Source organism: Varanus komodoensis, unplaced genomic scaffold (genome assembly GCF_004798865.1).
Source record: "Varanus komodoensis strain SLA01 unplaced genomic scaffold, ASM479886v1 scaffold8, whole genome shotgun sequence".
NCBI classification, from domain to species: domain Eukaryota; kingdom Metazoa; phylum Chordata; class Lepidosauria; order Squamata; family Varanidae; genus Varanus; species Varanus komodoensis.
In genome coordinates, this window is record NW_025336481.1 from 18613253 (window position 1) to 18635030 (window position 21778).

Consider the following 21778-nt stretch of genomic DNA (forward strand, 5'->3'; position numbering starts at 1 on the left):
AAGTTGGATTGCGGTTGGTAGGCGTGGTTACAGGACGTGACTTGAATCTGTAATTACGCGGTAAAAGTTTTCTTGAGTCAAACTGAGGGTGTCAAATAATCCCTCAGAAATAGGAAATGTGAAAAGTAACGTATCCCACCCGAGAGGGGGAACTTCTTGGTTCCTTTCAACTTTAAGTTTTCCTCCCCCGGTTTAGTCTCGAGAAGTGAACAAGGGAATTCTCTACTATAGGATGGGGTGATGGCCACCCATTCGGTCAGCTGTAGAAGAAGATTGGACAAATCCATGGCTTGGGGATGCTGGGAGTTGTAGGGCAGATTTCTGGTTAAACCGCCATTAGATCGTTGAAGAGAGCAGAAGCCGGTCTTTGAACCTCCCTTTTGGTTTGCGGCGGGGGCGCTGGACTTCTCAATCATGGCCAGCAAAAAATAATCATTTCACATTTCCCTTTCATTGGCGATGGAACAGAAGGAAGTAGGAAGCGCTGTACCACAGAAATATAAGAAGCCCGCGTGATTCTTGATAATTTACGGATAATCCAGACCTCAGATTTTTCTCCGGAGAGTTTGGGAGACGGCGCAGTTTATCTCTCTATCGCCATTGGACCACTTTACTTTTAGAGGCGGGCGTTAGTCGTGATTGACAGGTTCTGGTGTTGGATCGTGTAAAACCGGAAAGGAGGGTTTGTAAGGTAATGTAGAAGTTCAGGTAATCGGTATTCTCGCGCGCCGTAGTTTGCCCCGCAGACGGGCCAATTTGGAGGGGAGCACCGCGCCGACGTTGGCCTATCTCACTGTGGTGAGCGTGGGAAAAGGGCTCACAGGCAGGCTCGGCTATTTGCTTGCCGAGGGCCGTGGCTGGTTCCTATGTTCATACGCTTCTTTTCCCATGTCTGGCTGCTGTTCCGTGCTTTAAAGCAGCGTCTCCGCTGCCGATATTAAAGAAACAGCACCGTTTAACAACTCGGACCATGTGCACTTTAGCATTTTAAAGGCCTCTAACCACAACGACGTCTGATTATTGGAATAAAGTGGCGTTTGATTTTGGTGCTGCTGCTGCCTGCTTGGTTATTTGGGCGCTTCCTTGCTGCGGGCCCCTGGACTTTGACTCCTCAGAAATTGAATAGGGATTTAAAAAATTGTTCTCCCGTTATTTGTTTACTGCATTTAATGCTTTTATAGATCATCTGTTTGCCAAGGCCTTCGAGGTCGTTTTCAATTTAAAAATACTAAAGGAAACGATATATTGCTAAAAGGATACAGCTCCTGGCCCGATGGAGGGACGTCTTCACAAGGTGATGAGAGCTTTTGGCTTCCTCACCTCTGCCTTTCCTCAGGGCACACAGGGTCAAATTAGGCCCAGGGAAAAGGCTGCCTCCAGCTATTCTTTGAAGCTGTTTGTGGCCCCTTCAAGAGCTGATGGCATGAGCTCCCAGGCCTGGGCTTTCTTCTAGTTAAAAGCATTAATTCCCATTTGGCTGAATTCTGGAAGGCTGACCCTGCTACCTGCAGGAGAGGCTGTGGCTTAGTGATGGCTTTTGTGTATAGAAAGATTCCATGTTCAATCCTCAGCTTTATTTGGTAGAGCAGGGAAGATCCTGCTTGAAATCCTGGAATGCCACTGCCAGTCAATGCTGATAATATTGAGCTACGATGGATCAGTTGAACCATGCAAGTCAACCTTCTGTGGTTCTCTGGTATTCTTGAAGATACCAATCTTGGCATTTCCTTTTGGAAGGGTAAAAGTCATCATCATCAGCATTTCATTGTCATCAGTGTCACCCTGAAGTAAAAATAATTGCAAGTATTTATTAAAACTAGTTAACTGTGAAATTTTCATTAAAGACAATTTACAAAATAAGTGGAATATGTTGCAAGGCCTGCAACCAATATAAATTGAAGTGCTGCTTCAGCTCTGCTTTGTTGCAATGTCTTAAGTCAGTGAAGAATCTGCTGTCTTTACATATGTCCTTATGTAAACATATATAGGACTGTGCTATACAGTTGACCTTACCCTGGATTTATTTCTAAATAGATTTTCTTAGGACTGGACTTTTTAACTAGGAGTCTGAGGGTAGTTTCAGGTAATACAGAACTACAGAATTAGTGATGTAAGAGTTGTTCAAGCATCCACTCTTTGACATGAATAATATCTGAATGATATATTCTTACCTGGAGTTTGTGTTCCTGACAGTGAAGATATGCAAGTTCTTCCTTTGGACTTCATTCTGAAGGAAATGATCATGACATTTGCACATACTTTGCTTTATCGATGCAATGTCCAAAAGCAGTTGAAAGTATCTTTTGGAAGCAGTGAAAGCCTTTGGTTGGCATTTGTGGCAAGGGAATGAGTTTATTTAATATTTTGTATGTAGTTCTTTTTCTAAGTGTGAGGGTTATATATTAATCTTCAATATTCTTGAAACATTACTTGTATTCCAAGGCTTTGGAGAAGGTTGGGCCACAGATCAACTCAATAATAAATATGGAATAATTAGTGTGTGTGCATCTGTATATAAAGTTCAAGATTTGCTAGTGTGGTTTATTCTCCAGTCTGTATTTACTTACACTTTCCAAATTCTTGGTCCTTGCCTGCTATGCTCATTGAACCTGGGTTTTGGTAGTGAAAGCTCTGCAACCTAAAGTGACAATAAACTGGCAAAGTTTGATTTGCACATGGTAGAAGATATATATTCTGAATAAATGAAGCAAATTTGTTTCTTCACATGTATTTGATTTTTATTTTTTGGTGCACGCCAGTTTATTTGCCATGCTACCGTGAAGATTAGAGGTACTTTACTGGTTTGAGTAAATACACCAGGATTAGCTTGAATTTTCCTCTGTTTTTTTGGGGGGTGGGGTGGGGGTAGGGATTGCTTTTAAACTAAAAGTGATTCTCATTGGCCAGTGAGTGTCCTTTTGCAAGCTGGAATTGAATCCCTTTAGTCAATCAGAATGAATTTTAACATTGTGAATAGTTTACACTATACATCTAATAAGCATGTAATTGTTTAATTTTACAGACTGAGTCTCAAATTTTCCTTTGCGTAAGAGATCAGACTCAGTTTGTTATGTTTGAACAGATGAACGTTATTCCTCTTTTCTGTTCCACTATTTGTCCTCTGCAAATCATGATTTGAGTACATGTCAAATAACTTCATTTGCTCTCTTTGTGATAGGTGAAAGTCATGTCACACTGGGAATCTTACTATAAAAACAATGATGAAGATGAGGAGGAACAAGATGAGGAAGCTGAAAACATTGGTAAGAAGCCATCTGAGGTCAAATTAACTTATTATTTTATCATGTGTAAGAGCTGAATTGAAGCTAATTGATTTGGTCTTTGACCACTGGTTTAGGAGCCCTAAGAGGCATGGTGCTTCTGATCCTGGAGGTAAAATATAGTTATCATAATGAATAGCCAGGGATAGCCTTCCATGAATTTACCTAATCCTCCTTTAAAGTTGTCAAGCTTAGTAGCAATATGGTGACATTTTGTGGCAATCAATTCCGTAAATTTTTCAAAAGATATATAAACAGACTTTTGAACCCTGTAGATGCAGGCATGGGTAAGAGCACTGTCTGCAAAAGGGTTTAGTGTTCAAAGGATGTAGCTTCTGCTTTATATGTAGGACTGTCCTTATGGTTTCCAGTCAGTGTCCACTGCTTAGCCATATTTCTCATCCATTGATTTTGAAAACCCTCTGAAGATAGAGCAAACTGCTATATGCAACCTTCTGGAAAGAGTACCAGTGATCTTCACTACTTCACTGCAAGGATTAATGAGTCGTGTTTCAGGCAAACTACTGAGTTAAAACATATTAAAAAATGCAAACCCTTTTTCTTCTGTGTTACACTAAGTTTATTTTTGTGCAATGTAATGAATATGTGAGTGGTAATTGAGCATCATAATTCAATACAAGAATTTGGTAAAGAGGTTAATTGAGGTACTAACTTCAACTTTTAACTCCACCCCCCACCCCACTCTGTAGGAGAGTATATATATACAGGTCGGGACACTTTGGTTTTTTTAGTGGATGCCTCAAAAGCCATGTTTGAATCTCATGATAATGGTGACTTGGCTCCTTTTGATATGACAATCCAGGTAAGGTTATGTTCAGAAATTTAACATAGTTTGACATTTCCTGATGTGTGAGAGCAGGATTTATATAACTTATTCACCAAAGGTTGTCATTTCTGTTTTATGGTCTGCATAAATCCATTACCCTGGGATAGCAAAAAACAGTTTACTGTACTGAGTACAAAAATGCTGCTGAGTTCCAATTTTCTGTCAAATCCTTTCTACTACACAGAAAGGGAGTGATATCTTTGAAGGGCAACACACTCTACAAATGGTTTCCCTTCTCACATGGAAGAGGTTAAGAGCTTGGAGACGACATCTTTATACTTATTCTCAGTACAGTTAGAATTTGAACCGTGGTTTTACAGGTGTCCAGATATGGCTTCATGTTGTATCATTGATGTTTAACTCTTATAATGATGGATGTTCTCTTTAGTAACATGCTCCTCAATCCCACACAGTTTTAAAAATTTGAAAATCCTCTGTATGTGTGCACCCACAAGATCTGGTATGGTATACACCCCAGTAAGTGTAGACAGAATTACAGGCTTAAGACTGAAACTTTTAATCATGAATAATAATTAAGGGGAAGGTTACTGCTCAGTAGTGGAGCACTTGGTTATTTTCTATCTCTAACATCTGATAATTATAAATTAGACTTTTAATTTTAATTATAATCCTAATTATTATTGCTGGAAAAGTCTACTTTGAGACCCACTAATGTTCAGAGTAGAAAACCTCTTTTAGTTGGAGTGTTGCATTCTCTCAAGGGTAACGTCATAGTGGACACATGTCTGTTGGGGTGGGGGAGCAGGGGGTCCAGCTGCATCGTTCATACATCCCTCTTTCTCTCGCTCCCTCACACAAACACAGTATTTATTTAGTCATTAAACTAGTATGCTGCTGTAAAAAACTAAACAAAATTTCAGAGCTGTTCACAATCAGAATTTTTAAGGAAGTAATTCAGTAAAACAAATCTAATCATTAAATAAATAGTTTCTAAATGAATACTTTCATTTCCCCCGTAAAATGAAAAGAGCAGGATAAAGCATATCAGAGTACCAGCCTAAATCCAATCAAGAAATATTATAACAATTGAACAAGAACAGTAATTATATCAAGTCAATGTCCCAATCTCCCATTGCCAGTGTGGCAAGTTGACCAACAAAAGATACAATGATCAAATGATATCGAAGGCCACTGAGAGGTCGAGGAGAAGTAGTAAGATCATACTCTTCTTGTGCATCTCTTGGTATTAAGTCATCCACCAGGGCAAGCAAGTTTGTTTCCATCCCTTACTGAGGCTGAAAGTTAGATTCAAATGGATCCAAGGAATTGTTATTATCTCAAATTGTCTTTATCTTTGCATTTAACACTGTACAGTAATTGTCTAGAACACATGTGGTCAAACATCAATGTTCAGACTGCCCCCCTGCATTATTCTTTCCCTGAAGGAGAAAACCTATAATGGTAACAGGCCATAAAAGGCACCCAGTCTTGGAATATTTTAATGAAGTTCCTTTACCTATGGGTAAAGCAGGCATGTATGCAATTTATGTAGAAAACCATGATTTAAATCTAGCCTTACTGACTAGTTATTTAAAATGTGGTTTAAATCAATTTAAATCAAATCCACTCCTAAGATCCAGTAATAGAACCTGGTACTGGTGGTTTTTAACATCCAGGAAGGGCAAGGATCTTGTGGACTGGTAGTTGGCCTCAAACTTTCAGGGAGCTTGTCTGCATGCTTAGTTAACATAAGCTGAAACATCCAGGGTACCTTGACAGGTTAGTGTCTTATCTAGATCTGTCTCTGTTTCTCTCAAAATTATGGTGCCTAGTTTGGTACAAATACATGTGATTTTATCTGCAAACTGTAGTAAAATTGGTCACAGCAGGCCTTGATGGATCTGTCACTTGAGCTCCTGAATTTATATACAAAACCTTTGTATCGCTGAAAAAGAGAACATTTCCCTCCCTGGCTTTGTCCCCTCAAGTGCCCCTCTATCCCTATGGAAATGCTACTGTGTGACTTGGGGGGGAAAAAAAGCTTCACATTGGCTCCAGTGGGAGAATTTTCAAACCTCACTGCTGAAGATTGAGACTGGGGTAAGTTTGGACCAACTGGGCAGACATCCTGGGCTCGTGTAGACAACACTGAACTAGATGGATTAAGGGGCTCTCTGTACAAGGTACCTTCCTAACTAAATTTCCTCACCTGCAAATGACCTGTAAAATTGAGGTGTGATGTCTCAAAACATTGTGGCAGTCAATAGAAATATTTGTGGACATTTAGCCTCACTTACCTCTCTAAAGATGCATAGATGTGGAATGTTTTGCTTTCTTTAGTGGTCCTTTTCCTTCTTTTTCCCAGCTGACTTGTATTTTCTTACCAGTGCATCCAGAATGTATACACAAACAAGATCATCAGCCATGACAGGGACCTTGTTGGCGTGGTGTTTTATGGTACTGAGGAACACAAAAATTCTGTGGATTTTAAGCACATTTATGTTCTTCAAGATTTGGACAGTCCAGGTAAAGAGAAAATGATGTGAAGGTTATTTAAGAAGGAAGAATGCAGGGAATCTGGCACAATAGTTTGAGTAGCAGTGGTTTTTCATTGACTAGTTAACAGCCTGCTTTATATTCTGTACTGTGTCTAGTATGTGGTTGATTATTAATATAATTATAAAAAGAAACAACTGAAGGAAGGGATCTTCCCTTGGCTGTCAGTCAAGATTTCTTTCAGACACAACTTTTCTGGATAGACATGGCTGACTCTGTTGCCTCTGTGGGTTGATGCAGTCTTGAGGTAGGCTGATCCATCTTATATTTCATGTTGTGATGAACTAGTTTTATGGTAGCAGTTTGCAAGATACCTACTGTGCCTTCAACAATCCCTTTCTGAAATCCTTGTTTTGACACATTAAACATACAGGTGCTTGAGAGAGAGATTGTTTCTTCACAATGGTTTCACTTAAGTGGGAGATGCAGTTTCACAATCTATGTATCACTATGTTAATAGGATCGATGTACAGAAGCTAAATCTCCAGATATTTTGGGTTTCAACTCCCGGAAGCCCCAGACAGCATGTCCAACGATAAGGGATGCAGGATTGAAGCATCTGGAGATCTGCTTTCTGCCCAGATCTGGTCTATAGTGCAGCCCTTTCCTGTTCATATTTTTCCATGCTACTATACCCTGTATCAGAATTGGACTTTTTGGGCATCCAGACATTTTAGCCTAAAATATGTACTAGTTTTCTTCAGCATGGATGGGAATTGTGGCCAAAAATATCTGCAGGGTGACAAGATTTTTTCCCCACCTTTGCTTTGCCAGGCTTTAAGCCCCTTTATAGGATATCCTGTTTTATGTTCTGTACAATACCTACCATGGAGTTGGAACTTTATAAATATTTAGCAATATTAATTGGAGAAATTATGTTGAAGGAATTTTGAACAGACTATTCAGGGGAAGCAACTGTTTTACAGAGCTGATCAGACACTTCAAGCTGCAGTGCAAAATGTTCTGTATTCATTCCAGGTAGCTAACATTAAAAGTCATAAAGAAACTGGAATTAGGCTAATAGAGCAAGCATACTGAATTCATTAGTCAAAATAGAACAGTTTTACAGACTATAGAATAAGATTTTTTTGGTATGAAAAGATCTGTAGTTATTATAACATAATATTTTGCAGGTAACAGCATGAGAAAAATTTACATAACAAGTTAGTACAAAGCCTTTTACTTATGAATTGCAAAACACAAAATACATTATGTAATTTAATTCCTCCTGTTTTTAGAAAAACCTAATAAATTTCATATTTTTGGACTCCAACCTGAATTTCAATATGTTTATAAAGTATCTCCAAATACTGCTTTTTGGTTGTTTTCATCATGATGAAGTGTGTTAAAAATACCAAAATACCCCTCAAAATGCACAATACATACAGTGGAACCTTTGTTGTAATCAGTTAACACCATTTTTGTAAATAGAGTAATCAACAGCATTTCTGAATCATCAAATAGCAAGTTTTTTATTTTTAATGAGAAACAATAAAAGCAATATTTTTGGACCAAAAAGCCAGGACATCAACCTAAACTGGCATGAGCTAGTAACAAAAAATGACATATCTTTGAATGCTAGCATTTGTTTTGCAGGTCATACAGAAAACATATGGTCTTTCATAGGAAAATTAGCTTTTTTGATTGAATCTTTCCAGATCAACTTCTAATTAGCCTAACAATGGATTTCAGTTTTCTGTGTGAGGGAGAACTTTACATCTCTTCCTAAAATTCAAGACAAGCTGACCACAGTATCTTCAAAAGGCATGGGATATTTTGTGCCTTAAAACATTTTCAGTGTGTGGGATAATCAAAACACCTCACAGGCCATTGTTGTACAAATTTTGGTATATGTTATGTCTCAGGCACGTTTAATTTATAAAAGGGAACTGTAAATGGCAGGTGACTGAAATTTGGGTATATTGTTTACTATTTTGACCATATCCTAGAAGAACTAGATTGTAGGTCTACTTGTGGGTAAATTGTGCAACAAAAAGTGAGCCTTGAGAATGAAAGTCAGCACAGGATTTACAAAAGGGATGGTGAACCACCTTTCCATTTGGGCGCTTTGGAGGGCTGTCAATGGTTGTTAAAACTGAGATAACAAAAAACAATCTCTGAAAAATGGTGAAAAGGGAGGAAGAGCTTCATCAAGCCAGAATAGCTGCTGATCACAGGAGAGGGGACATCTAGCCAGTGAGTCACCCCACCTTGCTGCTTGGGTATTGGTGTGATGAGTAGCATTTGCAATGGCTTTGGCATGAGTGGCAAGGAATTTTTTGCCACTTTTGTTGACTTGCTTGCTTACCATTGCCCACAGTGAGGAGCTTCCAAACCTCCGTGCGTGAAACAGATGAAACCACACTATAGACCATGGGTTCTTAAGGTGACTTGTTGGAAAAATAACTGAGGAGAACAGTTTGGCTTAGGAGGACATGCAAATTCACCACAGCACTTTGCCTGTGATGGGCTGTTGTGTTGATAAACCAGGTCAATGTAGACAGATCGGTGGACAATCTGTAAATGTTCCTCTCATAGTTTGGAATAGAAGTGTGGTCATTAATTCTTTTGTTCATTTTTGTTTTGTGAAAGAGTAACCCATAGTTCTGAAGGTGTTTTGTTCTTGTTTACCACCAGGGGCAAAACGAGTGTTAGAGTTAGCCAAGTACAAGGGAGAACAAGGGAAAGCGCTGTTCAACAAAACATTTGGCCATAGTGCTGACTATTCATTAGGAGAGGCACTCTGGATTTGCTCCAATCTGTTCAGTGATACCCGCCTCAAGATGAGCCACAAGAGGATCATGCTGTTCACCAATGAAGACAACCCTCATGCCCAACACAGCACAAAAGCCAAATTTGCTAGGACTAAAGCTGCTGACCTTCGAGAGACAGGTTGGTACTTCAAATTAAAGGTGAAGTATCAGGTGGAATAAAAATGCCTCCTTTCAGCAATCCAATCAGTATTTGCTCAGTCCCATCTTTACAAGACTGGCTCCCAAGTGATTCAGTAAAATTTGTTATCATAGGGCATAATGTACTGCATTTTTATCCCATTCTCCTCCATGGAGCTTAGGGCCCCACCCTCTTTTATTCTCACAAAAACTTGCTTGTGAAGTAGTTTAGCCTGAGAGATAGCAACCAGTCCTAGATTTTCCTGTAACATTGTCATGGCTGAGTGAGGAGATGAACCCATGTTGTCCTAGTCCTGTCACTAGACCACACTGGTTGTCAGATGGCTTTAATCTTGGTGATCACATTTGTTGTTTCATTGCTTCTGTTTCTTGCAATCCTGACATATGAGATGCTCAAACCTTTTCTGGTTCTCACAACCTACAGGAACAAAAATGGGACTGTATATGAACTGACCAACTGACTTCCTGTAGTGGGTACATGATTCTCATGTAGGTGTGGCCTCACCATGTGTGTGTGGTGAGGAGATGACTTTCCTAGGATTCATTCTGTGCAGTGTGTTTTGTATCACTTCATCAAGTTGAGAGCAGAGAAGCTGTGATGTGGGCATGAATTAAGCTCCCTAGTTGCCAGCATTATTTCTTCTTCCTCTTCTCTCAGTGCTCTTCTCCCATGCTTCTTGAAACTACTACAAAAGGTGCTTACAGGAAGGAGAGAACATATTTGCATGCAACTCCTATTACCTTCTTTTACTCGTACTACCTTCTTTTCTGGCTTTTTCTAAGTGGGATAGAAATTGAGAAAGTAGAGCGTGCAGAGAGAATACTTTTTGTAGTCTGCATTTTAGTCCGATTCATCCACCCAAAAAACAAGAAGGGAGCCTGAGGAGTGTGAAAAAGGTGAACTTTTTCTTGTTTGTGCATTCCATTTTATTTAAGCTGAGCAATGCATTATAGAGGAAATTGATGGTGGAACTTACCAGCAGACTGTTTGCATGTATTTGACTTACAAAAGCTAATATGCACTCAGTCATTTTTGCTTCATGCTCTTGCCTCTGTACTGCAAGCATTTAATATTTTTGCAAAATGGAAACCAATAAAAGTGGAATATGTAACAACATATTACAGTGCAGCATGCTCCCGTCTCCTGTTCCCCCTCAGTTTCTGGTCTCCTCTTTACCTTCTTTGTCAAACAATCAGTCAGCATTACCTGGCCACTGAACCTGCATAGTCCTCAGTAGAATGTTTTGGGGCTTACCTTTCCCCATTTCTAAAGTTATTTTTTGTACTTCTGCAAATTTTGAGATTCTTTGAGGAATATTTATATGTCCCTCTCGTTTCTCAGAATCTCTGTTTTGGCTTTGTAAGTGAAAAACATTTTAAATGTGAATATTGGAGATAGATGGAATTGCAGTATGTAGACCCTACAATATTGAAAATGGATATTTATTTTTCTCCAATTCTGCTTTTACTCTAGGTATTTACCTTGACTTAATGCACCTGAAGAAGCCTGGGGGATTTGATATTTCCTTGTTCTACAGGGACATTATTAATACAGCAGATGATGAGGACCTAGGAGTGCAATTTGATGAATCTGGCAAGTTAGAAGACCTCATGAAAAAAGTACGTGCAAAGGAGACAAGGAAGCGAGCTTTAGCCAGGTGAATATATATTAAAAATTCTAAATTCTAATCATCCTTTTGCAGTGTGGTCCAGAGACTTACTAGAAAAAACCCCCTTCTTTCCTTACAAAGGACTGTTAGGGGGTGATAGGGAGGGCTTATGTTAATATATTACTATCAAGTTGTGGAAAGTTTCTTTGGTAATGCCTTGGAACAATAATCTTCTGCAGTGCTTTTTATCTTTTTAAATCAGAATTTGACATGCAATATGAGGTTTAGAAAATTCAAATTTATATTTATTGTTTCTGCACAGGGTAAATATGTATCTGGGGAATGATGTGTTTTTTACCGTTGGCATTTTCAACTTAGTCCAGAAAGCTGTCAAGCAGGCTCCAGTGAAACTTTACAGAGAAACTAATGAGCCAGTGAAAACGAAAACCCGAACCTTTAGCCGAGAGACAGGTGGTTTACTTCTCCCTAGTGACACCAAGAGGGCTCAGGTAATGGGTATTCAGAATTTGCTTAATCTCCTCCCTGCCTTGATTTTCGATGTCAGAGAAGTTGTACAGTCGTTTATATAGCTGAAGAATCCTTGTGGAAGTGTCCTAATGCACATAATGATTTACAAAGCCTGCTAACATGATCCTATATAGCACTGCTTCTCTTGCCACGTCCCATTGTGAATTATTTATTTATTTATTTATTTATTCGATTTATATCCTGCCTTTTTCCTACAAAGGGCTCAAGGCAGCTTTCATCATTCTCCTCCTCCATCTTATCCCCACAACAACAACCCTGTGAGGTAGGTTGGGCTGAGAGTCTGTGACTGGTCCAAAGTCACCCAGTTGGCTCCATGGCTGAGCGGGGACTAGAACCCAGATTGTCTGAGTCCCAGTCCCATGCCCCATGCTCTTAGCCACTACACCATCTCCTGAGGATTCTGAGGATTCTTTTGATGCCATCTGTTAAAAGCTTATTTACTTACCTTTTTTTTTCCTCAGCAAACATCTGGGTTGGGCTAACAGTGGTAGAGGGGGAAACGAGATTCTGACCCAGCTATAGCAGCAGGGCCATATTGTGTTAAACTCTGGGATTTGCAAAATTAGTTATCTGTTGCAATTACTCTGGTGAGAGAAATATGCTGATTCCTGTAGGGATCATTGCGTTTCATAAGCACTAGGCCCACATTTCTCTTTGCTCATGAATGTGGCTGCTATTGCTATAATTCTTGTATCTACTGCTCCCTATTTCCCTTTTTAGATCTATGGGAACCGCCAGATTGTGCTGGAGAAAGAGGAGACAGAAGAAGCAAAGAAATTTGATTTACCAGGCTTATACCTGATTGGCTTCAAACCTGTAATTATGCTGAAACGACATCATCATATCAAGCCTGCTCAGTTCATCTATCCTGATGAGTCCTTGATCAGCGGTAAGCATATGTGGGAATGATAGTCTGCCTTGTATCTTTGCCAGTGAAATAATTGTTGAACTGGGGGATAATAATAAATCCACTGAAAGATCTTCTGAACATATATGTGTCAGGGTTCAGGATTAAGACTTGTTAAACTCCAAAATACTGAATACTTACCTTAGTAGTTTCTAAGCAGTGGAGACAAGACAAAACCTTGTATGCACATCTTAAATACCATGTGGAAGAGTAAATAGATTTAAGGAATTAGATCTGATAGACAGAGTGCCTGAAGAATTATGGATGGAGGTTTGCAGCATTGTACAAGAGGTAGCGTTTAAAACCATCCCAAAGAAAAAGAAATGCAAGAAAGCAAAATGGCTGTCTGAGGAAGCTTTACAAATAACTGAGGAAAGGGGGGAAGTGAAAGGCAAGGGAGAAAGGGAAAGATACGCTCAGTTGAATGCAGAATTCCACAGAATAGCCAGAAGAGATAAAAAGGCCTTCTTAAATGAACAGTGTAAAGAAATAGAAGATAACAATAGAATAGGGAGGACCAGAGATCTCTTCAAGAAAATTGGAGATGTGAAGGGAATGTTTCATGCAAAGATGGGCATGATAAAGGACCAAAATGGCAGGGATCTAACAGAGGTCTAACAGAAGAGATTAAGAAGAGGTGGCAAGATGACACAGAAGAACTATACAAGAAAGCGCTTAATGTCCCTGATAACCATGATGGGGTGGCTGCTGACCTTGAGCCAGACATCCTGGAATGTGAAGTCAAAAGAGCCTTAGGAACTCTTAGCAAGAACAAAGCTAGTGGAGGTGACAGTATTCCAGCTGAGCTATTCAAAATCCTAAAAGACGATGCGGTAAAAGTGCTACACTCAATATGCCAGCAAACTTGGAAAACACTGGCCACAGGATTGGAAAGTTCAGTTTACATTCCAATTCCAAAGAAGGGCAATGCCAAAGAATGTTCAAACTACCACACCATTGCACTCATTTCACATGCTAGCAAAGTGATGCTCAAAATCCTACAAGCTAGGCTCCAGCAGTATGTGGACAGAGAACTACCAGGAGTACAGGCAGGGTTTTGAAGAGGCAGAGGAACTAGAGATCAAATTGCCAACATACGCTGGATCATGGAGAAAGCTAGGGAGTTCCAGAAAAACATCTACTTCTGCTTCATTGACTATGCTAAAGCCTTTTTTGTGTGGATCACAACAAATTGTGGCAAGTTCTTAAAGAGAAGGGAGTACCAGACCATCTTATTTGTCTCTTGAGAAACCTATATGCTGGTCAAGAAGCAACAGTGAGAACTGGACACGGAACCACTGATTGGTTCAAAATTGAGAAAAGAATTCAGAAAGGTGGTATATTGTCACCCTGCCTATTTAACCTACATGCAGAGCACATCATGGGAAAGGTGGGGCTAGATGAATCACAAGTTGCATTAAGATTGCTGGGAGAAATATCAACAACCTCAGATATGCAGATGATACCACTCTAATAGTAGAAAGTGAATAGGAACAAAGCGCCTCTTGATGCGGATGAAAGAGGAGAGTGCAAATGTTAGCTTGAAACTCAACATTAAGAAAACTAAGATCATGGCATCTGGTCCTATCACTTCCTGGCAAATAGATGGGGAATAAATGGAGGTAGTGACAGATTTTATTTTTCTGGGCTCCAAGATCACTGCAGATGGGGACTGCAGCCAAGAAATTAAAAGACGCTCCTGGGGAGGAAAGCTATGGCAAATCTAGACAGCATAATAAAAAGCAGAGACATCACCCTGCCAACAAAAGTGCATATTCAAGGCTATGGTTTTCTCAGTTGCAATGTATGGCTGTGAAAGCTGGACCATAAGGAAGACTGAGCGCCAAAGAATTGAGACCTTTGAATTGTGGTGCTGGAGGAGACTCCTGCAAGTCCCCTGGACTGCAAAGAGATCAAACCAGTCAGTCTTAGAGGAGATCAACCCTGACTGCTCTTTAGAAGGCCAGATACTGAAGATGAAACTCAAATACTTTGGCCACCTAATGAGAAGGAAGGATTCCCTGGAGAAGAGCCTAATGCTGGGAACAATAGATGGCAAAAGAAGAAGGGGACAGCAGAGGATGAGGTGACTTGATGGAATCATTGAAGCGGTGTGGACTCTGGGGGATCGTGTAATATAGGAGAGCCTGGAGGAATGTTATCCATGGGATGTAAGAGACCCTACTGAAAGTGGTTGGACTCTGTTGTAGATTCAGTGCTCTGCTCATGGAGGGTGCCTCCCAGTTAGGGAGGATTCACCATAAACCGTATATCACAGCCCATAGAAGCATCTCCCATCTTCTTTGTAGTCTTTTCAGAGGGAAAACAGGAAACTGCCTTATACTGAATCAGACCATTATTCCATCTAGCCCAGTAGTGTTGATGCTGGCGGTGGCTGTCCAGTGCTGCAGATGGGATTTCTTCCTGACTTATGTGGGGAGGTTTGGGATTGAACATTGGACCTTCTGCATGCATAGCAGGTACTCTGATACTGTGCAATTGCTCCTGTGTGTAGGGGGATTGGAGGGGCCTACATCTGGAGGAAGTAAATCTGTATCCACCAGTCGAGTTGCTTGTACCTGAACTGGATCAAGTCCACCATGTTGTGTGCTGCTCTAAATGCAACACATTGTATATATATACGATAAAGAAATAAGTGATGCAATCTGCCTTACATTGCTAGTGTAAGGATTATCATGATATCACTTGAAAGGTGCATATAAGGGCTTATGATATTATAACCACTGCTCAGAAAAAGGCTATTATTTTAAAAAAGAACCTCTACCTGTTTGAAAATCCTGGTAACCAACTACAGACATACCTGATTGTGAAAGCTTGCTGTAATGCTTTCAAAGAAGACTCTCATTCACTGGAATCCTGCAATCTAATTAATACAGAATTTTCCTTGTAGGAAGCACTACTCTGTTTAATGCTCTGCTAAAGAAGTGTCTGGAGAAAGGTGTGATGGCCATATGTAGGTACACTGCCCGTCGAAACAATTCTCCCAGATTTATAGCTCTGGTCCCTCAGGAAGAAGAGCTGGATGAGCAGAATGTGCAAACAGCTCCCCCAGGTAATCAGTTGTTGACATTTCTGTAGTGCATTTGGATTTTTTTGTCACTGTATAATCTAAAGACCATTCATTCATTCATTCATTCATTCATTCATTCATTCATTCAATCATTCATTTATATGCCATCCTGTCGCGAAAGCCTCAGGACGGCTTACATAAATGAAATACAATAAAATAAAAAATAATATGAATAAATTATCAACCCACACTGGCTGCAGTTAAAAACATACAAGACACAATATTAAAACTGATTAAAATATTGCTGAAATAAAAAGGTCTTAACCTGGCACCGAAAAACAAATACTGACGGCGCCAGGCGGACCTCTCTGGGGAGCGCATTCCATAGGTGGGGTGCCACCACAGAGAAAGCCCTCCTCCGGGTACTTTGCCTCCTAATGTCTTTCACAGAGGGTTCCTAGAGGAGAGCTTCTGCTGCCGATCTCAGGGGGCAGGAGGGAAAATATGGAAGAAGGCGTTCCTTTAGGTATCCAGGTCCCAAGCCGTTAAGGGCTTTATAGGTGATAACCAGCACCTTGAATTGAGCCCGGACTTCGATGGGAAACCAGTGAAGCTGGTAGAGGACTGGGGTTATATGAGAATAACGCCCAGTTCCCTTCAGCAACCTGGCTGCTCTGTTTTGCACCATCTGAAGTATCCGGACTGTCTTCAAGGGCAGCCCCACGTAGAGCACATTGCAGAAATCCAACTGGGAAGTAACCAATGTATGTGTCACTGTCACTAGGCAATCTTCCTCCTGGTAGGGATGCAGCTGATGGACTAGCCGAAGCTGAAGGAAAGCACTCCTCACCACCGCAGTCACTTGAGCTTCCAAGGACAGCTTTGGGTCGAGGAGCACTCCCAAGCTGCAGACCCTGTTCTTTAGAGGGAGTGCAACTCTGTCCAGGGCAAGGTCCAAGTCACCTACCCAGGAGCTCGATCCACCCACCAGCAGGACCTCCATCTTGTCTGGATTGAGTTTCAGTTTATTGGCCCTCATCCAGCCCATTACCTCGGCCAGGCACCAGTTCAGTACAGCCACTGCCTCACCTGGATCGGTTGAAAAAGAGAGGTAGAGCTGGGTGTCATCAGCATACTGATGACTCCGCAGCCCAAACCTCCTGGTGACCTCTCCCAGTGGTTTCATGTAGATATTAAATAGCAAGGAGGACAAAATGGAACCCTGTGGTACTCCATGGCATAACTGCCATGGCGCAGAGCCAAAGTCCCCCAGCACCATCTTCTGGAATCGGCTGTCGAGATAGGAGTGGAACCACTGCCAAGCAGTGCCTCCTACTCCCAGTCCCGCCAGCCTATCCTGGAGGATACCATGGTCGATAGTATCGAAAGCTGCTGAGATTAGCAATGTATACCAACTTTTCCCAGTCTGATCCTCTCCAGATATACTGAGATACGTCTTTCATCATCACCAGCCAGTACATTGGATAAGCAGATATGCTGCTTGGTAATTATGGGTGTTGTAGTCCAACTACTGGAGTATGCCAGTTTGGGGAAGGCTGGTTTATATCGCAGCTCTCTGGATGCTGCCATTTTTCCATTCCTGCTGCAGATTTCCATACCATATGCCATACCATTTGGGAGGCTGCCTGACCCTGAAGAACAAATTTGGGTGAGACACACGGGTTCACAATAGAGGAGAGGAGTAGGAAAGTCCAGTTTTATAAGTTAATATCAACTTTTCTGGATCTAGCCCATTGAAAATCTGCATTTTTTTTATTCCACATGTCTACTAATGCTTGTTTCTAGTATAAACTCAATTTAATTCTTGTGGTATGAAATACGGAATATAAATTATTTAGAAACTTTATTTTTTTAAGCTCAGTTGCAGTGAAAACATTATTTGAAAAGTATAGTAAAACAGCCCATGCACACTTGCTTCTACCTGTTGGTAGAAGATCCTAGTTAGCTACTGTAAATGATCCATTTGATCAACACTGTGGAAGCCCCTTTTTTATCTATGGTGTGTAATATATTTGATCATATATATTATTCGTTATTTTGTGGTTTATTGCGCCAAGTACAAACATTTAAAGATGTCTGCCTCTTCCTAAGTTATTTCTAATATATTTTTAAACACATCACATTGTCTTTCTGATCCATTAATGACCTTCCTCTATTAACTATCTCTTTACAGCCATTTTTCCTACAGACTATTATATTAAAATATTTTAATTTATATAATTAAAAATACGTTCAAAAACATTCTCATTCATTGGCACTCAATGTTGATTCATTTATGAATTAATACTGATATTTCTTTGTAATTATGCATTACTCTGTCAGTTTTGATCTGTGGAGGCAAGGTTGTTGATAATAGTTTAGATTTGATGATTCAGTGTGTCTGGGGCTTGCACTGAGAGTCGAGTTTCCATTTGTACTTTCAAGTAAATTTTCTCCCCCTTCCTTATATTTTCTCTCCCTTGACTTAGGGTTTCATTTGATTTACCTACCTTACGCAGATGACAAACGGAAAATTGACTTTACAGAGAAGGTCACAGCTAATGAAGAACAAGTGAACAAAATGAAGGAAATAGTCCAGAAGCTTCGGTTCAAGTACAGGTGAGCAGGGACCAGAAGGATGCAAAATTAATGTGCATATATTTGCCAAACAGTTTCTGGACAATGCTTTTATGGATTGTAGAGAGCCATGTACACTGCACATCTCCTGTAATATAGAACTTTTGCAGTATTCAAAAGTAATTTTCCCAGTTATAGCGAAGTCCTAACTTTATTAAACTTGGGATGAGCTTAACATCTCAAATAGACAGTTTCAATACAGACAATATATACTGAGATCCCCAGACTGAGGTAGTATGATTCAGATATGTGTGATAAACAAATTCAAGCTCATAGTAAAAAGTATGAGTAAGCATTTAACCATAGACAGTGTAAAAACACAATGCATTAAGAATTTCTTTAAATTTAACAGAGTTGATATGGACAGTCCTCTGAGTTAATGCACTGGGAAGCTGTGAGTGGCTACAGCTTCCTAGTATGAAAATGCGTACAAGTTGTGGAATTCAGGCCTTCTCTAAATAAAGTGAATCTTCTGGAGATGCTATTTAAACCATGCAGTTGACAGAGCTTGGTCGATCAAAAGCTATGTCTTAGAGTACAGCAGGACCAATTTAAAGTGCAATCCTATGCATGTTTGAAAGATCTTTAATTCCCAGCTTGCGCAAAGTCATGTAGAAAAATAATGGTAATACATTTCGTTATAGGAATTCTTCTAACTTGTTCTAACTTGCATTTAAAAATTAACCAGTATTTGAGGGAATGCTTCAGAAAGTATCAAAGATACTGTAAAATCTTAGGTGTTTTTCCATCTTGATGGATATAATGAAAAGGAAAGGAGCAATAGTAATATGTAAACATAAACTTTTGCATTTGTTTGTGTATCTACTTGTTCTGACGGAGATACCGCTCTAACACCTCCCCAAGGAAGATAAATGTACAAAGAAATTTTTTTTAATGAAATGGTATAGTTTTTATCTGAGGATGTACATTTGGAAGACAATGTCACTGTCTCAGTTGCTTGATGCACACATTCTTAACATTTTCCACCTGGGCCTCAACAGGAGTGAGAGTTTTGAGAATCCAGTTCTACAGCAGCACTATATGAATCTGGAGGCTTTAGCACTGGATCTGATGGAACCCGAAAAGGCTGAGGATCTGACAAGTAAGAATAATTTAATGCACCGAAGATGGCATTTTCCTTGTGTTTGGAATGTTTCCCTACTGTTCGCATATTTCCAAAACCCAATACTTATCTTTTGTTAAAACCTGTGAATTTTGCTTAAGTTGCAAAAAATCTGGGGTTACATGGAATGAATCCTTCATTGTTGCAACTAAAAACTTCCTTTTACAGATTTTGCTTTCCTTATTTGTATTCATTAGGAGATGCTAGTTCTGTTGCATTCAAAATTATCTTGAATTGTCTCGCTTTAAAGCTCTAGGTGATTTTTATACATAGGTTTTTCTTTGTAGAACCATTACTTCTGTATAATTTAAGTTCTTAGCCAGTCTCTTATCTAAGAATGTATCTTTCTAGTGCCCAAGGTTGAGGTAATGGATTCCAGATTGGGTACTCTTGCAGAGGAGTTCAAACAACTCGTTTATCCACCAGGCTATGATCCTGATGGTAAAGTCGCCAAGCGGAAAAAAGGTGAGGTAATGGAACAGTCCAAAGAGAAAAGTAACCGTATCCCATAATTGTTTGTTTTTGGAAACTTTGCAAAAAATATGTAGTATGCAAATGTAACTTCTCCTTCAGAAGGTAAACGAGCCAAGTAATCTAACCACATTTTGGTGTGCAATCAAGTTCAGAAGAGGACAGTAGTTACTAAACAGATGTATTTTTTTTCTGTTTCTTCTGCACTGGAATATGGTTGAATTCCTTTGGTTCCTGGCCCACCTGCTTTCTGTAGTGATAGTCATGTTAAATTACAACACTGCATTTGAGAATTTAATGAAATTTACATAGCTGAACTATTAACAGTGATTAGGCTAACTTTTATTTAAAAAGGGGAGGATTGGGCTGCTTTCTGGAATAGCTTGTCATTTGGGGAACAGTATATGAGATATTTCAGGGATAGCAATGCATGTCAAGCCACCAATTAATAAAAAAAATCTCTTTCCAGCAGGGAACGGCACTGACCAACCTGAAAAGAAAGCCAAAATAGAAATCTCTGAGGAGGAACTGAGGAATCATGTTCAAAAAGGCACTTTGGGTAAACTTACTGTGCCAGTTCTGAAGGATGTGTGCAGGATTTATAAGCTGACAGGAGGTGGAAAAAAGCAGGAACTTCTGGATGCAGTGACTAAGTATTTCAAGCAGCTCTGAATTATATACTCCTAATAGCTCATCCATTCCCTAAGTGTTAGATTTTAGGAAAACAGGTGAAGTACCTTTCTAACTATAATTCAATCAAAGGGAATGGGATTTTTTTAAGAGGTTGAAGAATGGCAGACACAAGAATTTGTTAATATTCTCCTCTGATTCAATTATGAAAATGTGTGCCTTGTTTTCAATAAATGGGACTTAATTTGTATATCTGTGTCTGCTTTTTTCATCTTGCTGTTTCTACTGTAACACTATAGTACAATATAACATTTTGGAAAATTATTTCATTGGAAAAGTTGTGTTCTACTCGAGTTTCAGTATAATTAGATTCTTTGTCATTTTGAGATCTATAAGCACAAATGTTGTATATCAAAAATAAGCCATTTGTTAGTGCAATATGAGTTCATAACAATAAAGGAACTCTTTGAAGTATTAAAAATACTGAAACATTCAAAATATCTAAACTAGACCATTTCTTTTCAGATGCAAGATGCTGTGCTCAACCTGAAACTGATCTATAGCTTGCTTTCTTCGATGAAAATGTAGCATATATAAAGCAGTACAGACTATCCCTGGGTTATGAACAGTCCATACTTAATGATAAATAAAGCCTATTTTTAAAAATACAGCAGCAAATTATCACCATAGAGAAGTGAAAGGTAAGAGAGGCCTCCAAAGCATGGCTTCCTGCCCCCACCCATCCAGAGAGGGAAATTTCATGAGCATTTCCTTGCTGTAAAAAAGAAACACTGGTCAGTTTGGGTGGAAGGCTAGAGAGATTTGCAGTTTTCCACTTTTGTGGGTGTCCTGCATACCCGACCCCCATTAATGTGGAGGGCTGACAATATGGCCATCTTAAATACAAGTCTGACTTAAAGATGAATTTCAATTTTCTCAGGAATGGAACTTGTTTGTAGCCTCAGGGACTGCCTGTAATGTAATCCTGATGCTTAAAGCTAAGAGTGGACAACTCTTAAATAACCTTTGTAATTACTGTTTTGGCCCAATTGCAACTTTTAAATGTAAACCAGCACAAATGGCTGCAAACTCAATCTAGAGCACAGAGAAGTAGGTAGATTTTAAATTCACTGCAGGTATGCATAAGCCTATAGAAACAAATCAGTAATGGGGAAGAGTTCCCCTCAGTTAAGCCTTGATGTAGATCAGAAAATATTTGTCTATGGATATCCAGGCAATATTGAACTCCCAGGTGACAATTTA

The 21778-nt window shown here is 39.6% G+C and overlaps 1 protein-coding gene across 4 annotated transcripts; it reads left to right on the forward strand.

Annotated features, from left to right (window-relative positions):
* Positions 1–413: 413 nt before the first annotated feature.
* XRCC6 (X-ray repair cross complementing 6) lies at positions 414–20765 on the forward strand. Of its 4 annotated transcripts, none has more exons than XM_044455279.1 (13): positions 414–691; positions 3179–3263; positions 3992–4104; positions 6477–6615; positions 9283–9537; positions 11032–11215; positions 11490–11676; positions 12437–12605; positions 15535–15696; positions 18144–18273; positions 19293–19393; positions 19766–19879; positions 20358–20765. In XM_044455279.1, exons 2-13 carry the CDS (start codon positions 3188–3190, stop codon positions 20555–20557), a joined length of 1830 nt encoding a protein of 609 aa, XP_044311214.1. In that variant the 5' UTR covers positions 414–691; positions 3179–3187; the 3' UTR covers positions 20558–20765. The 4 variants fall into 4 exon arrangements, with proteins under 4 accessions (XP_044311214.1, XP_044311212.1, XP_044311213.1 ...); XM_044455277.1 differs by having other exon boundaries at positions 415–691; positions 20355–20765; XM_044455278.1 differs by lacking the exon at positions 414–691 and adding an exon at positions 719–798 and having other exon boundaries at positions 20355–20765.
* The last annotated feature ends 1013 nt before the right edge of the window (positions 20766–21778 follow it).